Consider the following 19817-nt stretch of genomic DNA (forward strand, 5'->3'; position numbering starts at 1 on the left):
AATCTCAGAGGGAAAATGCTGACCTTGTGGACCGGGTGTGGGTAAGATTAAATTTGAATAGAAAAATTCGTACGTGTAATTTAAAAGGGATTGGAATTCCTAACAAAATTGTATGTTTCAACGAAAGAAAGAGGAATGCCCAAACGATAAACCTAGCACGATTGTCGTAGATACAAGTTCGAACGCTAGAATTTAGAATTTAGAAGTTTTTGACGATCGAAACGATTGGCGAATGTCACAGAGTCCGCTAAGAGCGTGATGGACGTGCAGCTGCAAGGAGCCTCCGAGGAGCGTGCCTCGTATTACGTGGGTGAGCTCGTGCGACGAAAGAGCGAGGGTAGCGACACGATGCCCTCGAAAACGGCTGCGGCACAGTCGAGAGGCGTACCCTTGAGTCACCGAAGAGTTTCCTTTGACAACAATCAGGAGGCGAATGGCCTGGTGGCTGGCAACGCTGCGGAGAAAATCATTCGTTGCCGAAATAACAAGTGCAGTAACTCGGCCACCTTGGCCGAGGCGAGGAAGACCTACAAAAGCTGTCACAATTGTACCTGCCTGTATTGCTCGAGGGAGTGTAGAAGAGCGCACTGGCAGCGTCATCGGAGAACCTGCTTGCACTCCCGAGCCGGAAGCCTCTGCAAACAGGTGTTATCCTCCGCCAAGGAGGATCCCATCACGCTGAAACACATCTCGGCGTTGGCCAAGCGTGGCTACGCGTTCCACGGCCGTGGAGCCGTCAGGTGTTTCTTCTCGAGTCCGGAAGCGGCGGAGAAATTCATCGCAAACGGTTTCGTCGACTTAGGTGAACCCACGTACGTGCGATGGTCGGATTTGCTGGCCAGAGAGATGGGAGCGGAACTGTACGCCGAGGTGATCAGACTCTGCAAGTCGTACAATCCGGATACGAGGCTGGTGTTGTATGTGGCCGTTTGCGTGGTCAGCGAGGTGCCAACCAGTGGAGCGGTAAAATGGGAACGACAGTTGGTATCCAGATGCGCGAAAATCCACTTAGACTCGGCAAACAGGCATCACACGTCTTCGTCATCCGCCTCGCCGCAGGGTAGGCAACAGTCCACGTCTCCCTGCAACATCACCCGAGAGATGGAGTCCCCGGAGATGCTGGTGCTTACCTCGCTGCCAGGCAATAACGGCCAGAACACACCCAGGAAAATCCGAGAAATCAGTTTCACCAACATCCAGAGACAACTGAAACTAAGGGGCGTGTCACTCAGGAGGCACTTTCCGCAGGTTTACAGGAAGCTCCGTGCCTACGTGGATGGTACCGTGGATAAGTTCGCTCCGGTTACCATCTATCCGAGAGACCAGGCATCTGGCAAAAGTTTCATGTGCATCATCATGCTCGGTGTAGAACCTGAGCGCCTTCAGCTGCTTCCCACAGATTCCTCTAGAGTTAGAACCGTTGACATTAGCGTCGAGGAGGAATGAACGCCGAATAGAAGCTCTTAAGTACTCGCTTGTGCGATTTTTTTTTTTTTTTTTACTAAATTAGTAGGAATGATCTTTTGCAGGCTACGATAGACGTGCGTGCAAGACGCGAGGAATATTTCGAGCTTCGTCTTCGAGTTTATACCGTTCGATGAAAGGAAAATACACGTAGCAGTCGCGAAACTGTGAGAGAAATAGCTGAAGGAAGCTCGTGGAATTCGATAGGAAATTGAATGAAAGTAAATCGTCTTTCGTGAAAAGATGCCGATTGGGATGGTCTTTCGGGAGAAGATGATTTACCAAATCGAGGACACGTCGAGGTGCTTGATATTCCACGACATTTCGTGTGAAGCAACGAACAAAATAACGTAGAAAAAATTAGACTATACGTTGCCAAACACTCTCGCCTTGATTCAGTTTTTCAGATAGATCTAATTGTGTATTTATAGTTTCTGATTAAAGCTCGTCGGGTACGCGTTACAATCGTTGGAGATGTTAGTTTACGCGTCGTTTCGAAGATCAGGGACTATATATCGTAATTTCCATACGATGTCTGCTCGATTACTTATCGTAGATCGACGAACATTCATTTCCGTGGACACTTAACGAGCGTGTTGTAATCAACATGTATCAGTTTCATTCGCGAATCTTATTCGTGGATCTTAGAGTACCTATCTCTGATTGCTTCGATATATCAAAAAATAAAAATCTCCTCGATTTGGTTGTTATTCTGTCAGATGTTTATTAGCAACTATATCGATTGTCGAACGAATCAACGAGCGATCTTGATAGAACAACGGTTCCTATCGATATTTCGATATCAAACTACAGTGGGATATACTGGAACGAACGTTATTGATTCCGAAATTGGTTTCTCATAGCTTTTATTCGTTCTAGCATCCATGCATAATACATCGTTGAAATATGTATGTACACGTATCTAGGAACGGTCCATTCCAAACTCACAGTCTCAAGCATAATTACCATTTAATACAACGATATAAACAGGAGAGATATAATACAAAAGCATTAAAGCGTAAAAATAGCATAAAATTAATTTATTCAACTTTTATGTACATATGTGCATTTGAATTTGAAAGGGATTAACAGCAATATCTCCTTAGCTTAAGTTTAAGGTATGAAAATTCCTTGATAAAAGCACGCATTTCGTTGTGATATCGACGATTTTTAGCGATAAAAGCGATTTTAGCTTCGTTGTAGCATAACCCACTGTATTCTTCGGAAAACTTTAAATTTGTTTCCTTTTCCATCCAGGTTTCACGAAAAAATGTGAAATTAACGTAAAATTAACGTAAAATCTTGCTGCATTATAATTAGAGAATTCTAATTATTCGTCTAATCTGTAAAAAAGATACAATTCAAACGCTCTACGTTCGACACGTCGTTTTCGAAAGTAATGACGAGAAGTATCTTGTTGTCCTTTCGTTCGATTTAATGTAGTTACAGTTGTATTTTTTGAATTTTATCATATATATTATATATAAAGATTAAATCTCTCTCCGCGGTGCAGTCAGACTGTCTCGATTGTGATTCAAGAAGATGCTCTTCGAATTGATGGATCTCGAGTCAAGCTGAACGCATCGACGATATAAAAAAGGCAAATGTAGATTGTGGAAGAGATTTTCGCAGTTTAATAGCTCCTTGTGGAAGATCCTCTAAAAATCCCAAGTTTCAAAAGTCTGTAAAACCTAACTAGCGACCGATGTCCCTGAAGATAGAGAATTTCTACCGAGTAATCGTCTCGAGCTCAAATCCAATTACTATACCGTTTCCACAGACGCGATCTTTGTGCCAAAGCGTAGACCGTAATAAATTAATAATCTTTCGAATTAAGAAAGTAACCTGCGCGGATCACGATGGCAACAGGAATGAACGTCTGCAGGAAAGAAACATTCTAAGAATCTTGATCTCATGGACTAACTTCGTGGCATCGACGAACTCTCCGTTTAATACTAAACTCGCGTTTTTATCTTTTCGACGAGATAAGATCGGGATACCAGTTTTACTTTTACGAAATTTCCTACATAATTTCTACATTTTCACGTAACGTCGGTGAAATTCTTTTTGCGACAAATAAACTTAACAAAGTAGCAAGATCGGACTGTCAAGGGAAACGATAATAGTGCCAACGTTAAAGTCACGAATACACGATGGTCGAATGTATCTTGATTAGAGATGAAATTTTAATTTCATCGGTGAAACTATTAATTTACACGAAACCCTTGTAAATTACTCTGGTGATTAATTCCAACAGATATGCCAACGATAATAATTAGAGATGGCTGGATCAATGTTTGTTCTGCTGGCCATAATCTCAAATTAAAAGGATCCTAAACGTAATTTGTAGTGCCAATGATAGAATCTCTTGCAATATCATCGTGAGAGGAATTTCCAAATGCGCGTGATAAAATCTCAGAGATATTACTCGTCTAGTTATACCGCATTTTAACAAAGATAAATTGTAAAAATCATTTTTACAATTTGATGTAGTATCTATTACATTCGGAGAATATCATCATGAAATATCACATATTTCGCTTTGTTTTGGATTATGATTACCTGTGTTAAGGACATCGCTTTATTTTACTTTTCAGATATGCGTAATTAACAACCAGAGTATGTTTTAAGAAACGTATTTCATTCAAGTTGCCAGAAAATGATCAAACGAATATTAAGTACATGATATTTGATTAGAAGTGAAATATCTAATTATCTCTTTAATGAAATGATACTATTCTTGTAAGAAACTAAAGTTGAACTGTTTCGTATAACAATGTAAGTTTTTTCAAAGCTACTTTTCTCTTGAAACAATCGGTGAAATTAATATCTTTTCAAATTATATCCATCGATAACGTCATAGATACGTATACGTATAAATATGTATATCCAGTTGTTTATCTAGTTAGAATTTCTTACTTGCAAAATTTATTTATTATGTCTTCTAATAAGCAGTTATCGTTTAAATTGTATCGTTAGTGCTGCAAAATATAGTAGCTATATAATTTAACAATCAAATACATGTGTAATGTACAATAATTGCAAATTCTATTTTATAACGTTTGAACCTTATCGCTTAAAAAATTTCCTATCGAGAAAATCGTGATTTCACTTAAGTAGATATTAGTAATTCCGATTGTATTGAAAATAAATAGTATTTGGAAAAAGTTATATTTGATATATGTATACTGTAAAATTATTGAACTCTTGCCTTATATATTTTCACGTATCCCTTATGGCAAAAGAGACAACTAGGTACTCTACTTTTGATAAATCGCTGCTAATATTTAGCACACGAGATATCTATCTCAAACTTACATTACTCTCGTCGAAATAATGTAGATGCTACGTATTTATAATATAATATATCAGTTTATATACATATATATATATATACATTCATTTTAACATTAATATAAATCATTAATTACATGACACGTTAATTAAATCAAAAGACACACCTCAATAGTAATAATAATAATTGCAAATAAAAATCTTCTTTAACAAAGATATAAAGAGTCAACTATTCACATTTTTATAAGATATAATTCTTTCTCGGGTACTTGTATAAAGTATAATATAGTAACTACATATTGTGCAATAACAGCTACTCATAGAAATATATGCTCACCGTGTACATGTAACAAATTCAATATATATTTATGAAATTACTAAATATACATACATATATATTTATATATATAACTAACAGCAACATTTGAAAAATAGCAATAAAAGGAACGAGTAATGTTTTTTAAGAATCAGGTTTAGAAGAAAGATATTGATAGGTAAAGAAAGATTTATTCACATATTGTACGCTGTATAAAATGTTTTTTTATGAGATAAATAGGAACTAGAATTAGTAACTTCCCTCGAAGAGTGACTGAAAGTATTGTACTTTCTAATTTATTGTTTATAGTATAACATTATGACCTTGATGTTGACTGATGAGTGTCAATTTTTACTCTATATTTCAATACAAAAAGAAGTTCAATTTGAATAATTTTCACAGACCAATATTTCGTTTAAATAGCAGCAACTTGTACGACGTAAATTTCTTAAAGTGATATTTCATAATAACAGATGCGGAGAATTGTTAAAGTGCTTAGATTGAAGAAGGGTATAAACAGGGAGGAATGCTGCCCTGAATACCTAAGTATCTATGTACTTGGTATTCCCTTAATTGTGCTAAATTGTTCGAAAATAACAGTTCACTGATAGTAACTAAATGAAACTGTGACAGTGAGCAATCTCCTATCTGAGAACTGCCTCGGCGAACAACAAATCTAGCCATTTCGATTCGAATTAAAATGCCTAAAAATTTCATCTTAACTAATAAGTCGACTAAATTATTCATATAGAATAGATTATTTAAAACAGATCGCTCTAATTATCGTTTATAGCTTAATTTGTTTAAACTCTATAAGTTTCACAATATAAATAGATATTTTTGCAATAATTAATGAACTCTTAACTTAGTCCTAATTTTAGTTATAAAAGAAATTGGATGTAATTATTATTTTATCGTATTAGACAAGTCGTATTTACCATACATGTTTTTAACACACACGGTAGCGCTTTGTACGTACAATAAAACGTTTAAATTATGGAAAGAAAATTGGTGATGAAAGTTGACATAATCTCTGAACAGACTGAATACTGTTAGCATAGATGACAGAAATAAAGTAGTACAAAATTAATCGTTATGATTAAAATTTAATCAAACATAAAATAATAATTTGATAATCGATAGTTTGTACTTTGTTCTCTTATTGTCATAAACAACTATATGAATTATGACACTTATTTGTTATTTTACGATACTTCGAACAATTCGGTGAAACTATTTTAGCTAGCACCGAGAGAGGAGAAAAAAGTTTCAAATAATCGATGAATCGATCGATTTGTAGTATAATTAATAAAAAATGAAGATAGTGTATTAATGCCACGAAAGTTAGTCCGCTGAGTTTTCGATAGTTCCTTTTACCTGTCTGTATTACGACATGCCACGAATGCGATTATTTCGATCGTACATTTAGTATATTTCTAAACTTATTGTTTATCACTTATCGTAGAAGACGCACATTTGTCTTATTCATCGCGTTCTGTGCGCAACGATCTTCTGATATTACGTAACAAAGGGATGATCTAATTTATACGACAAGAGAGAAGGAAGAGAGAGACGGTGATCGCATCTGTACGATCGATAATTTTATGAAAAATCTTTAGAAGTTTTGACTCGCTGATCGATATCCATATTTATATGTAACCTTACCGATTTATATATATTGTCGTAATGATTGACAGGGGCAAGGAAGCGCTCTTGTTCATTCAATTCCTTGCCTTTTATAACAAAAGAAAGAAAAGAAAAAAAAAAAAAAAGAAAATGTAACGAGTGTGACAAAAAGTGCTTCAAACTATATTTATCGAAAAGCTGGTGCGGTCAAGTATGTAATAACGTGGGAGAAATTGGAGAAATTTCTTTTTATCCGAATCGATGATACGTTTTTCTTGTCGTTGGCAACTGACTGCTCAATGATTGAACGAGCAATTACGTATGTAGCTCGGGTGTAGTCACTGTAAACGTAACGTTATCGTTTCAACATCTATTTATCGGTGCTACTAATGCCTACCACTGTTTTCGCATCTGCGTATGTCTCAATTTTCCAAATAAAATGTTAATTTTATTATACCTGCCCGTCACTTCATATTTTACGAGATTTTGTGATAATGACTGTTACATTTATATAATTGATAAAAGCAAATACTTTAAAACATAGAGGATCAATAAAATTACATATTCTTACGGTGGTAACTTTTGAATATACCCAAATAGCAATTCAAGTTTTTTTAATAATTGTTTATAGATACGAGATTTTTATTATATTTGACTATTCGTATGATTTCACTTATCGATAAAGTGTCGTAAGGTCTAATTGATTGCAAATATGTACATGTTTTCAGGTGTATCTTTTATGTCATAATTTTAAGCAATAAGTTCGTCTTTTAACAATTGTTGTTTTTGGTGTTGTAAAAATAAAGATTTAATTTATAAATAAAACCATGTTTCTCCCTCTCTTTCTCTTTCCCCCTCTCTTATTATTAGTTGAGAAAAATAAATTTTCATTTTTTAACAAACAATAAAATCGACGTGAAATGCAGTTGTTCGAATCCAGCGACAAGCAGGGAACAAAAGTAACAGTCATTTCTAAAGTTTGTATAAGAGAGATCATTGTTAAAAAGCTAACTACTGTTTAATTGTGGATAACGAGCAACAGAATAAACGATTCTCCGATGATTTATCAAAGTTTTTGATTTATTTGGCTCTGTACAGATTTACTACAAATTTATTATTATTAATAATACCATCGTACAATTTTAATCGTCATAAAGTTATTGTGGTTGAGTTTCTGTTTCACATACTGTTTATCATACATGATGAATGAAATCACTCTTATTGCAATGGGTCTGGAATACGCAAAACTAACGTTTCTATTTATCGTTACTGGAAATTTGTTATTTATCATTTCATCGATAACCAAGAAGGGGAGATAAAGAGCTTAACATTTTACTTTGCACCTTTAAACAAATTTCAAAGAGTGATGAGCGATTACGAGATTTGTAAGTAGAAACAACAGAAAAGAGGTACACAGAGTACGATTTCAATGTCTCCTTTCAGACAAAGACAAAGATAATTCTCTTATTTAAGCTTTGGAATAACCATCTTATTTAGGTACAACAGCTTCGCAATAGTGTAGTACGCGACATCATCGCGGAAAGCACGATCGACGACATAATAATATACATTCATACAAAGTTGCACGATATTTAAGCTTACAACTGAAACGCTTTCTCATCGTTTCGTCGTGTTACAAAACAATTCTCCATAAATACTGTGTCGTAGTTGGCGAAGTAGCTAAAAGTATATACCTACGGCTAATAGTCTTACGCTTAATAAATTTATATTACGAATTATATTATCTTTGTGTGTGTGTGTGTGTGTGTGTGTGTGTGTGTGTGTGTGTGTGTGTGTGTGTGTGTTGTGTGTGTGCGCGCGCGCGCGCGCGAGCGTGTGGTGAGTGTGAGATGTGTATAAACATAGCACAGACTGATCGACTGTTCATTACATTATTAATACTATTATTATTATTATTATTATTATCATTTTTGTTATTATTATTTCTATTATATAATGGCGTTTTGACTATATTTTAAAATCATTTGAATGTACACGTATCGTTGCCGGTGAATTGTATGCTACATTATTGTGGAGCCATCCAACTTTAGCTCCTAAACCTCGCACACTTTATACAAGATAAAACGCTGCTTCTTTTAAAGCTGGCGAAAATTATTGGTAAATATAAATTACTTTTCACGCGGTTCGAGTCAATCGAACATCTTTCGTACATAATAAAAGAAAAAGTGCTAATTCAACCAACTAACCAACTAACAAGAGGCGTCTCCTGACTTCAGTCTTTCTTAGACAACGAAGACTTCCTCTTATCTCTTTAAACATTTAGGTAACGTTCGGAAACTAGAAGAATAAAGACAAATTTCCTGAACACTTCTTATCGTTCGAGCGTATAAGATTATACAATAATCTTAACGATCTCTATATATATATGTGTGTGTGTGTGTGTGTATGTGTGTGTGTAATGTTTATGTATACATATATATCATATCTTACCAATAGTCATCATATTTCGCCAACATCGATGCAAAATAAATCACAATAATTTTTTCCCTTTTACGCTTAAAATTGGCAACTGTAATCCTCATTGCAACATTAGTATATTATATTCTTCCGCTAAATGCTAAAAAATATGAATCCTCTCACTCATTCGGTAATTACATTGTCCTTACATATTACAAGTAAATAGAGTATTTTGGTTTTCGACCCCTCGCTGATAAAAAGGACATTTCATACCTCGCGATATCGCTTTTATTGTGGGCGCGACATGGAAGATCATTTGAAAACGTAGAAAAAATTGGGAAACTTCTGTTTATTACTCTCGTTGTGATAGAGCGCGCATACATATACCTATCTAGTAGACAAGCATACAAAAACATTTAAGATACAGGTATTTTACAGGCTTAAACACGAAAAGGAGAACAAAAGTATTAGCTTTGAATTTGGTTTAGTTTACGTACAATACACATCTTCAGGAGCAATGCATTATAACACATATAGAACAATTGCTTGTCTTAGGTAAGGACTTACACATATAGTCGTAGCAACATGGACGATCGGGTCTCTGAAATGAAAACTCAAATTTATTCCGTTATATGGTATTGATATTAACATGGAATGTGTCCGAAAGAAATCACTTCCTCTATGATCGACATCGAGCAATGATAGGAAATCGTTTCATGTGCGTATCTTCTTCCTACTCACTGTCCTTTATACTACTCGAGATAATCTGCTGTACGTTCGTTGAATTCTGCTTAAAAATCGGAGAATCGAAAAAAACATGCATTTATATATATTTCGTAAACTTTCATACTTTTATTTGTAACAGTAAAACAAAGTGGAAGCGTCTGTATGTAAAGGAAAAGTGTATTTTATATAGCTCCTCAAAAATAGTCTAAATTTACACGAACTCTTAAACTCTTGTTACATGCACTTTGTAGACTCTCCTTCAATAAATAAAAGATCTCTGGCTGACGATTCCTAGAATCGTCTGAGAAAAGCTAAATGTTTCTTTCTATCATAGTCTTCAGATAGATACATGCTATAAAGTGAGCTTGTAATTAACGTGAAAACAAATTTCTTTTTATTTAGTTTATACAAAAAAAAAAAAAATTATTAAATATTTGTTCGTGACAAAAAAGAAAATATTTTTGTTAAAGGTGCTAAAATGGTGTATAATAAAAATAACCACTGTTATAGTGCTACACAGTTATACTTTTAATGATATTACTTATAATAATTCGCGTTTGTATGCTCTCTTGAGCAACGAAATTCGCTGATTTTGTTTCTACTTTCAAATTCAGTGCCTCTTCGTTATACACCAATTACATCAATCATCGGATCATGTTATTTCTATTCGACATCTATGCGCAAACAAAGCGTGTTGCTTGTGCGACGAGCAACAGAATTGGAACTTTCGTTGAAAACGAACGAAACGAAAGAATCGTCAGCCATTTTTCTAGGAGGCAGTTGCGGTAGATGGAAGTGAGCTGGGTCACGCGAGATTCGTTTCCTGCTCGCCCCATCCCTCGCTATCGCATTCGCTCTCCGATGCTGAGTCACTGTCGCTGAACTCGACAGCAACGCGTCGTGCCAATATGGATGCGACATCGTTCAATGCGTTCACACGTTCCACTTCCTTCTGTTCAATCTTCTCTACTTTACGTAATTTTATTCCTGGAAAAATAAATAGATTTTTAATCGTGGTATGTTCAGAGAAACTGTATTGACTTTAATCCTTTTAAATTCAAAGTGTAACGTTATATCGTAAAAGTTTTACTGAAAGATTGTAAGTAAACTAAAATAAAGTTAAATAAATTTAGCATTTAGAACAAATTATATCTATTACAAATCTATCATATAGAACAAGTAATAATGAGTTAATATTGATTATCCGAATGATAATAAGGTAATTACCATCTCTAATTGCTTTAAGTAGATCATTCCGCGGATCGACAAGGGGGATGTTCGGATTAACAGGCTTCCTCAATTGTCCATCCACGATGTTCTTCAAAGGTTTCAGGGGTTTCAACTTGGGTGGGTTAGTTGCTATCATTTTAGCAATATCGCCATTGGTCAATGGCACAGGGGGCGATGGTCCGTTAACAACAGGCGGTGGCGGAGGTGGTGGAGGTGGAGGTGGAATATTACACGGTGGAGAAATAGGTCTAGGTGGTGTGGGATCAGGAGTCGGAGGTGGAGGTGGCAAGTCTTGCGGAGCAGGGTCGGTCTCATCTGTTCCTATTTGTGTCGAATGATTTGGAGGAGTAGGCGTAGAGTGATGACTGGGTAGCGGACTATTCGAGCGACTTCCGTTCCTATTCAGTAGATGTGACGGTATTGAACCTGAAATAAATAATTAATAAAATAATTAGTTAACAACTTAATAAAAATAAATGTTTGGATCTCGTACTCTCTAATGAAAGTTTAAATGTCTCCAATCTAAAACTTAATTTCAACCTCAAACCCATTAAATGAAACTTGAAGATACTCTTCCAAAATTTTGACTCTTTTTCGAAGTGACGGTATACTCGTTGAATATAAATATTAACGTAATTACCATTCATAGGAGGAGAGGACATGGTTTCACCAGGAGGCGGAGGTGGTGGTGGTAGGGTATCTCTACCAGTACTCATCGATCTTCCTCGTGTTGGAGTATTGTTAGCAGAGGCTACAGTAGGTGTCGAATTGCTAGAAGTATTGCTTGGCGGAGCTGGTGGTGGTTGCGATGGTCGTGATCTACCACTTCTGCTTGGAGTACTTTGACCACCAGGACTCTGGTACGTTTCGCTACCCGCTTGCCCTTGACCTGTGCCATAATGTGAGCCGTACAAGTTGTCTTCATAGCCCTGAGCCACGTAATTTGCCACCCTGTTTTCAAAAAGAGAAGAAAAGATCAATTTTCAGAAATATAGAAATCCCACTTTTCAATAATGCTGTAATATTTCAGTATTGTATGATCTACACAGCAAAATCATAAGTAGCAAGAGAAAGCATTCGGTAAAGATTTTCATGTGTGGAGACAAACAAACTGCTGCATCGATCAAACGCTTTTCACGATCATTGTAGAAAATTACGAACCTATAATGATCGGAAGAAGGAGGACTGTACAGATGTTGCTCCTCCGGTGGATAACTTCGTCTAAGTTCAATGCTGTTTGGCCTAGGTGGCCGTGGTTCGGTCATCACCATTCCCAGTAACGATTCATCAGGTATATTGTGAGGTGCTCTGTATTGAACACCTTGCGTTGGCATAATGTACTCGCCATGACCAACGGCTAACTGTCTTTGCCTTTCTCTCGTATTATGCGGTTGCCTTATACGCTTCTTATGCCTGCCACCGCCACCACCACCACCCTCGTTCCGAGGCCTATGAGGCTGTACGGTAAAAATTCTATATTAAATGGCTGCCTTATTGCAGAGTAACAGCAAAAGTGCAAGACAAGCTTAATTTATCAATCAAATATGACTCAATGCTTGATCCAGTATTTGTTTTATTGTACGCTTAAGTTATGGAAGATATTTTATAATCTACTAGCATACTTTCAAGTTTGTTTCGAATTTTTAGAAAAAACAGGATCAACCACTGGACATGAGAAGATTTGTAGGAAATAAAACTAGTGATTTTTTTTACGAAGCTTCGTTACCTATCCAAGAAAATATGATCGATTAAAGCGAAGGCAGATAAAAGAAAGTTTACTGTATATTGTATTAAACATTTCAGATTGAATGTTTTTATACATTTCGATTGAAGGTTTCAGAAGCTACTTCTAACGTGTCCACAATTTTATTTCCTACAACGTGAAATATGACAAATCAAAAATAAAAATAATCCTGAAATGATCAGAGATCGTGAGACATCGTATCGATATTACAAGATGGCTGGATGAATGATAATGACAGACTTCTATTGAGTACATCCAAAAGTTGCATGACTGGCACAAAATGACATTACAAAGTGATCGACAAAGTGACATGGTTGTGAAACGAACTATTCGACTTTGACAAACAATTTGTCTTACAAAAACAGGGGTGCCAGACAAGGATTCTTCTGCGTAGATTGAACGTCGTTTTTAAACCAATAAACTTGCATGTAAAAGAAAGTTATGGAAATGAAAACTTAGAACGAAAATTCTTATTGGAATTTAAAGAAAAGAGAAATAAGAGAGAAAGTCACATAAGAAACAAACGTATCATTCGGTCTACGCAATAAAAAATTCTTTGCCAAGGACGAACATTACAGAACGTGTTTGGTTTAATGTCATTGGCTAATCCTAGCAATGTAAACTACAAACTTTCAAAGCGAGCATCTATCAGCGCAATCTCTATCAGCGCAAAAAGGTCGGTTAATGAAAATCCACAAAGAAGTGAGCTTTATTATGTATGAGTGAGTGGTTGGCGATCGATAATTCATTAGAACTGGATAAGGGTAATAAAAAACTACAAAGATCCAAACCATCGACTTGCCTCTCTGAACGGTTCGGCATATTCAGACTCGGTCTATAACGAAGGGGACATTTTCAATCGTTAGAATCGCATGTATGTTAGCATATAAAAGTAGAAAAATAACTATTGTATCGTGTTACAGCGCACCTCGAAAAGTGTTAGTTAATCACATGTACATAATATATCTTGCTTATATTTTCCATAAGTACTAAAAGAATAACATAATTCAAGAACAATCTCATCTTGTGTCTAAGAACAAAAAAAAAAAAGAAAAATAAAGGAGAAGATCGAGGTGCACGTGTAGATAACAAAGTGGAAAGGAGACAAAAATTTTCTTACCTTTTTCCCTCGATCGTGTAACTTCTTTTCCGTATCCTTCAGCATTTCCTGACTCCAGAGATCGAAGAAATAATTCGGATCTGTGTAAAATTTCAGTCCATCCTTACCGTCCTCCCTAAAATCGACAAAGAATTTTATTCGTTTGTATTTTATCTTTTATCTACTGTACAAATTACTTTTGCGTTATTTGACAAACTAATATTTTACACAAGAATCTGAAGCTGTAATATCGTAATAGGTAAATTTTTTGCGCACATTTCAAAGTGTTCTGTATTTTTTCTACTTACACGGTACCTGCTAGATAAGATAACCAATTAGTTTTGTTTCCCTAAATAAACAAGATAATCAGATATCTTTCTTAGCAATAACAATACATTTTTCTTCCTATAAGGAGATAATAGGAGTTTTTAATATTTTTTAGGAGCTTTTATATTTTAATACTTTCTAATATTTTGAATTAAACTTAATAAACTTCAAATTGGATCTCAAATAATTCTGGAAATTGTGTTTAATAAAAATTACTTCAAATTCTAATTGTATATTAATATAGTTAAAAAGACTAAAGTACCTATAAACATTAAGTTTATCAAGAGGTGGTGGCGTGTCACATTGATGATAAGTTTCTAACATCGCCGTTGGCATGGTGTCCCTGGAAACAACTTGTTGGTCGAACACCACTGAACTCTTAAACGCTTTCCTCATGTGTATATCTTGTAACGAGACTGGAAGGAAAAAATATAACGATAATGCATTTTGCAAATTTACAACAAATACGCAATAATAAATTTCTTACACTGTTTTTTTTTAAACAACATGCCAATACACCTCGTTTTTTAAAGAAAAAAGATATATCTATGTAAATGTATCTTAGTCTATGTTTGGATCACGTCGTTCCTAATACGGTGTTAAAGGATTAATCATAGACTGCCTAATTAATTAGATAATTAACGAACCTTCCTCGACGTTACTGTCAAGCTGAGTAACTTTCACAGCTAATCGATCTATCCTGGCTTGCAAGGAGTTGGCCCTATCGCTCAATCCATGAGCTTCCCTCGCGAGCTCACCGAACAGATCCTCGGCGTGCCTGGACAGACTAGACAATTGCCTGATCGTGTTGGCCAGCGTGCCATTCGTTACAGCCTCTAACTCCGAGGGCAGAGGAAAATTCTCGGGAATAGTACCGCGTGCGACGAGCACCGGCTCCACTAGTCGCTTTGGAAGTGGCATTTTCTTTCCACTTGCCTTTTACCTGCCCTTCAAAGATCACTCACCGCTTTCTAGAGACCTGCAACAATCACACATTTCAATAACTATGTATATCTGTTAATTAACTTGAGATTATTTATAGTTGACGCAAACAAAGATATTCCTCCTTTCATGTTTCCTATCCAAAATCGTAGTATTCAATTTAGAACTAGTAAAGATATAACAACGTAGTCGATAAATTCTTCGATTCATTGAAGGAGCACAAATGTTTGTATCGCGTCAGGAAGAAACGCGTGGTTTCGATTCGTGGAACAGATGGAACGAGCCGGGAAGTAATTTGCAACGGAGTAGGCTCGAGTGCAAAGACGACACTCGACGCTCTTTGCGCGCGAACACATCCTCTCTACAGGTATCGAAAGTCGTTAGCGGAATGAATATTCGATCTTTCTGGGGTTGCACATTAGTGCAACCCATCTAACGTGCTCGCCCAACTTGGTCTTTTCATTTTGCAAACCCGGACACACCGATCGAACGACGCCGATATCGGCCACGGAACGTGCTTCGATTAATTGAAACACGAGTTAATTGAAATGCTAATGATTCTGAAATCTTGTCGGAAAGTTCGTAATTAAGCATACTGTGTGCACCGGTGATATTTTCGTGTAAACGTTACGGTCAAAGTCGTTAATTTCGCGTCAAATTACCCTTGACCGAGACGACGCGGAAATACCGAGTGAACGGTGTACGAAAATTCCGTTTCCTTTTTCCTCCTTTTGCTTTTTCTTCGTTTCTTCTTCTTCTTCTTCTTCTTCTTCTTTTTGGGAGAAAGACGACGTACGAGCAGATCGTTACAAACGATCGAAAGAGACATTTATCATGAGTTGGATGAGTAATGGAATTGTTATTGCAGGAAGTCGTTCCCGTTCCCAGCTGACCACGAGATGTGTTTACTTCGCTATCGTGAACCATGTTTTGTTTGTTGTGTATACAATTAATAAACTGTGGGTACAAAAATTATAGTTGTACACGTGGATTTTTGCCGAATATGTGGCAGGCACTCTTTTAAGAAATTTGTAAACATTTTATACGTCAATCTTGCGAATCAACGTATCGTCGCATTTTTCGAATCATGTCCAAATCATCCAATTGAAGTGTACCAATCTCTCGACGTAGTAGTCTCGTGACCGGTATATGTACCTTCCAATCGACTGAACAAATTCTAACGAGTGCAACGACTGCAGCCTCGCCTTGACTCCTTTCCTTTCCTCGCGTGTTCCCCTCTTCGCTATCCCATTGGCCCCGATTAACTTGCCCCGGTTGTTGCCTCTTATCGTTCGCTGCAACTCTCTCAGGGTCAACACGCGACGATAATTAGCAGCTACGGACTGGTCGTGCGTAAGGGGTATTAGCCCTCCGCGCGAACTGTACCAGAAACGATGAGAAACTCACTGCGTAAATAACGTATTAGACAACACGTTAGCGTACAACAGACATCTCAGAGATAGAACGCCCGCTTCCTTTTTTCTTTCGCTATAACATGTGATTAAGAGATTAATAGAAAACACGAGGCTGTTATCGAAAGCAAAAATGTTCCATCGTACGCGCTGTTTCCGATATGACGCGGCGGGCAAGAAATTGCTTCGAACAAATGATGTTTTAACACTTTTTAGCATTTTGTAGTGTTTGTTCCTCTTATTTCTTAAAATTCAAATTCTGTCTAAATCAGCTTTGAAGTATCTGGCAGGGTCAATGATACGATCATGGCCAAACGAGGACGGCGATGGATGTACCGCTATTTTTCCATTGATTCCTAATTAGCAATTTAGTAAGCATAAGCCAAACACGTTTAACACCTAGGTTAGCAGGATGTTGGTTTAGCTGTGGAAAAGATATGACCGTTGTTTCTCAAATCAAACCGACTTCCAACTTTGGAGGATACTTCTGCTCGTGGTACATTCTATATTTCTGACAAGTGAAATCATTAATTTTTGCAATGGTACTTTTACGAAGTACCTACTTCTAATTAAGAGGGACACGGGAAAACTCGGTTTTATTCACCCCTCGTTAAAAGTCCCTGTACTAACTCTTTGTATCACTTATGAATGTGTAACTGAATAAAAGCCTCGGGTGGCGCATGTAGGGTTGGCCAAGCCCTTCTCTTGCTTTCTGATCCCTTTGTTTTTAGAGATCGTTGCTCGGATACGTTAGACGGAATACCATAACGTCGAGGTTGCTTTAACGATATCCCTTTATCCCTGCGGACTTTCGCTTATCCACGTTCATCTAAGTTTTAATCTAAAGCGGTTAAATACGCGCCTTTTTTTGTAGCTCGTGATAGAGAGAGAAGGTCTAATTATAAAATAAATAAGACACGGTACCTACATGAGTATTTTGTAAAACATTACATTTTTTTTTAACGCACCCTGCATGTAGTATATTATCCTCGTTTCCACTTGACGTGGAAAGTGCAAGCGTTCGTGCGAACGGATCAACCGAAGTATCGTTACTAAGGTTTATGAAACCTTTCGAAAGAAGTCGTGTCGACATGTGGGCCGACATTTACGCCGTACAATTGTATATTATCTCCTGTGAAGAAATAGAAAGTCGCTTGCAATGATTTCTTCTGCTCGAGGTTTCTGTTACGTTCATTTGACTTCATGTGTTGGATAAAGGTTAGACGCGATACAGGCAGAAATTTCACAGATGACTCCTTTAGCTTTATTACATCCATCGAATTATTTATAAGCTCGTCGTATCGAAAGAGAAAGCTGCTTAAATTTGGGTAAGTTTTAAAAAAATTGATATCTGCAAATTTAAAATAAAAAAGAACTCGTGTACTCTTTGTCTATAGTAGATAGACATCTCGTACAGCTGAGTAAACTTCCTGGTGTGAGGTTTTAAATTAATAGACGTTTAATGAAAAAAACCTTTCCTTTCATCTAGATTATCTAAATCGCGATAAAAAATAGCGTACAAAATGCTAATTAAATATTATGCGATATTAAATGTTGCAATTGCATGAACAGGTTGAAACAAAGAATATATCTATGCGTTATCGCGAATACGTTATAATTACATCGCAAAGAAACCAGTTCTTACTCCGCCTTATCCGTTTTTCACTAGTCCGCAGATTAATCTCGAGATTTTAACGTTCATCGATCCACCCACCCATACGAGCCTGCTCGCTTGCAACGTACATATTAAATCATACGTTTCCCCGATTTCCATCTAAGAAAAGTCTCATCCAATGCTGTTGTACCAGCAAAGTAAATAAATTCCCTGCAATGGTAACCATGGTTTCCTTCGCTCGGCAATGAGCTTGTATGAGTTGAAATATTCGCCGTATTACCACCATTTATCGTTTCAATCTACCGTTGAAAACCAACAATTTACCTGTTTCGCGTTTTGTGTTTTGTATCGCGGTAAGAATTTCTGTCCTGGCAAATCGACTTTTAAACTTCTTCTGACCATGCTCTGTTTATCGACCTCGTTATTCTATGAAGCAATAACATAGTATCATAATCTTCATTGTGTATATTACCAATCCATTAATCCTATAAACGTGTTCTTCTTTCTAGTCAGATCGTCGAACATTACACTAAAATCCGGAACACAATGGAACAACGATTCCAACGGAATAGACTATGCTAGATTATACGAGCATAACATGAGTCACCATGTACACCTAAACCCCATTCAACCTTCCAGCCCTGTAGATCTACACTTTATACACGCTCCTACGCATTCGATGCCAAGTAGTGATTTACTGATTCAGCACGAGCTTAGGCGAGAGCGGGACGACACCAGCACCGTTACCAGCAACGACCGATACATCGTACGGCGACGTTTTCCGTCGAAAACGAATCACGTTCTCATCGATCCACATATAACGAGTATACCACTGCGGGAAACGCGCCATTAAAGATTCCACGGGTAATTACCTAACGACTCTGTCACGGCTGATTCTGTAGAATTTCCCGCTTCAAAACACTGAAACATAGTGCGTTTCGTGGTAGCACAGTGGTCGAAGAAAGTGAATTATTTGCATAAAGTTTGTGGTAAATTACTGTAATACGATAAGCGAAGTCAACATTATGTTACTTGGCTTTTTTACTTTTTCCTGTTTGAAATTTATTAAGGGATTTCAATAATATATACATGACGATAGTATCTGCGATAGTATCTATTATACGTAAATTTACGAAATTTGTTAACCATAGGAAAACAGAATTGAATTGAAAATGACTTAAAGAACGTAATCTGAAGTTAATTTCTATTATACTTTACAAATTTAAATTATAGTCTCAATTTTTAGCAGACACGAAGTCACATTTTCAGAAATTTTGTTCTACATTTTTGACTTGTCCATTTCATGAAACATTGTTCCCTTTCTATCCTATCTCCCTATCTCGTGTAAATAAAACATTGTTAAGTTAGGGGATCTTTTTATTCGTCATAGTATGAAGATCTGTTCATTCAACGACCGCTGAATGAAGCTTTGAACCAGTACTCGTGATCGTCTTGCGTAAATCGAGCAACTTTTAAAGGTCGCTATTACGCTCGTCTAAGCTACTACACTCCTCTTTAGTCAGAGTACTGGGTACAGAGAATTCATCTTTTTCCCCCGGTTACTTTGCGAAGCACGTTAACCAACATTGATATGACGAATAAAG

The 19817-nt window shown here is 36.6% G+C and overlaps 2 protein-coding genes across 13 annotated transcripts in view; one reads left to right on the forward strand and one right to left on the reverse strand.

Moving 5' to 3' along the window:
- LOC117210636 overlaps nucleotides 1-7156 on the forward strand; it is a 72756-nt gene extending 65600 nt beyond the window's left edge. For 7 of the 10 annotated variants that reach the window (XM_033453836.1, XM_033453840.1, XM_033453841.1 and 4 more), the window contains one exon: nucleotides 242-6927. In XM_033453836.1, the coding sequence (XP_033309727.1) occupies nucleotides 242-1446 (1205 nt within the window). In that variant the 3' untranslated portion in view covers nucleotides 1447-6927. Of the gene's footprint in view, nucleotides 1-241 lie in introns of all 10 variants that reach the window. The other 3 variants (XM_033453846.1, XM_033453837.1, XM_033453844.1) reach the window with 3 other exon arrangements.
- A 2294-nt stretch (nucleotides 7157-9450) lies between these two features.
- The window catches only part of LOC117210638 (wiskott-Aldrich syndrome protein family member 3), a 33915-nt gene continuing 23548 nt past the window's right edge, over nucleotides 9451-19817 (reverse strand). For 2 of the 3 annotated variants that reach the window (XM_033453850.1, XM_033453849.1), the window contains exons 2-9: nucleotides 14892-15223; nucleotides 14507-14660; nucleotides 13939-14053; nucleotides 13621-13653; nucleotides 12236-12531; nucleotides 11715-12025; nucleotides 11072-11500; nucleotides 9451-10831 (exon numbers count right to left, since the gene is read on the reverse strand). In XM_033453850.1, the coding sequence (XP_033309741.1) occupies nucleotides 10650-10831; nucleotides 11072-11500; nucleotides 11715-12025; nucleotides 12236-12531; nucleotides 13621-13653; nucleotides 13939-14053; nucleotides 14507-14660; nucleotides 14892-15165 (1794 nt within the window). In that variant the 5' untranslated portion in view covers nucleotides 15166-15223 and the 3' untranslated portion in view covers nucleotides 9451-10649. The remainder of the gene's footprint in view (nucleotides 10832-11071; nucleotides 11501-11714; nucleotides 12026-12235; nucleotides 12532-13620; nucleotides 13654-13938; nucleotides 14054-14506; nucleotides 14661-14891; nucleotides 15224-19817) is intronic. The other variant, XM_033453851.1, reaches the window with a different exon arrangement.

This window comes from Bombus bifarius, unplaced genomic scaffold (assembly GCF_011952205.1).
Source record: "Bombus bifarius isolate JDL3187 unplaced genomic scaffold, Bbif_JDL3187 scf7180000008208, whole genome shotgun sequence".
In the NCBI taxonomy this organism is placed as follows: Eukaryota; Metazoa; Arthropoda; class Insecta; order Hymenoptera; family Apidae; genus Bombus; species Bombus bifarius.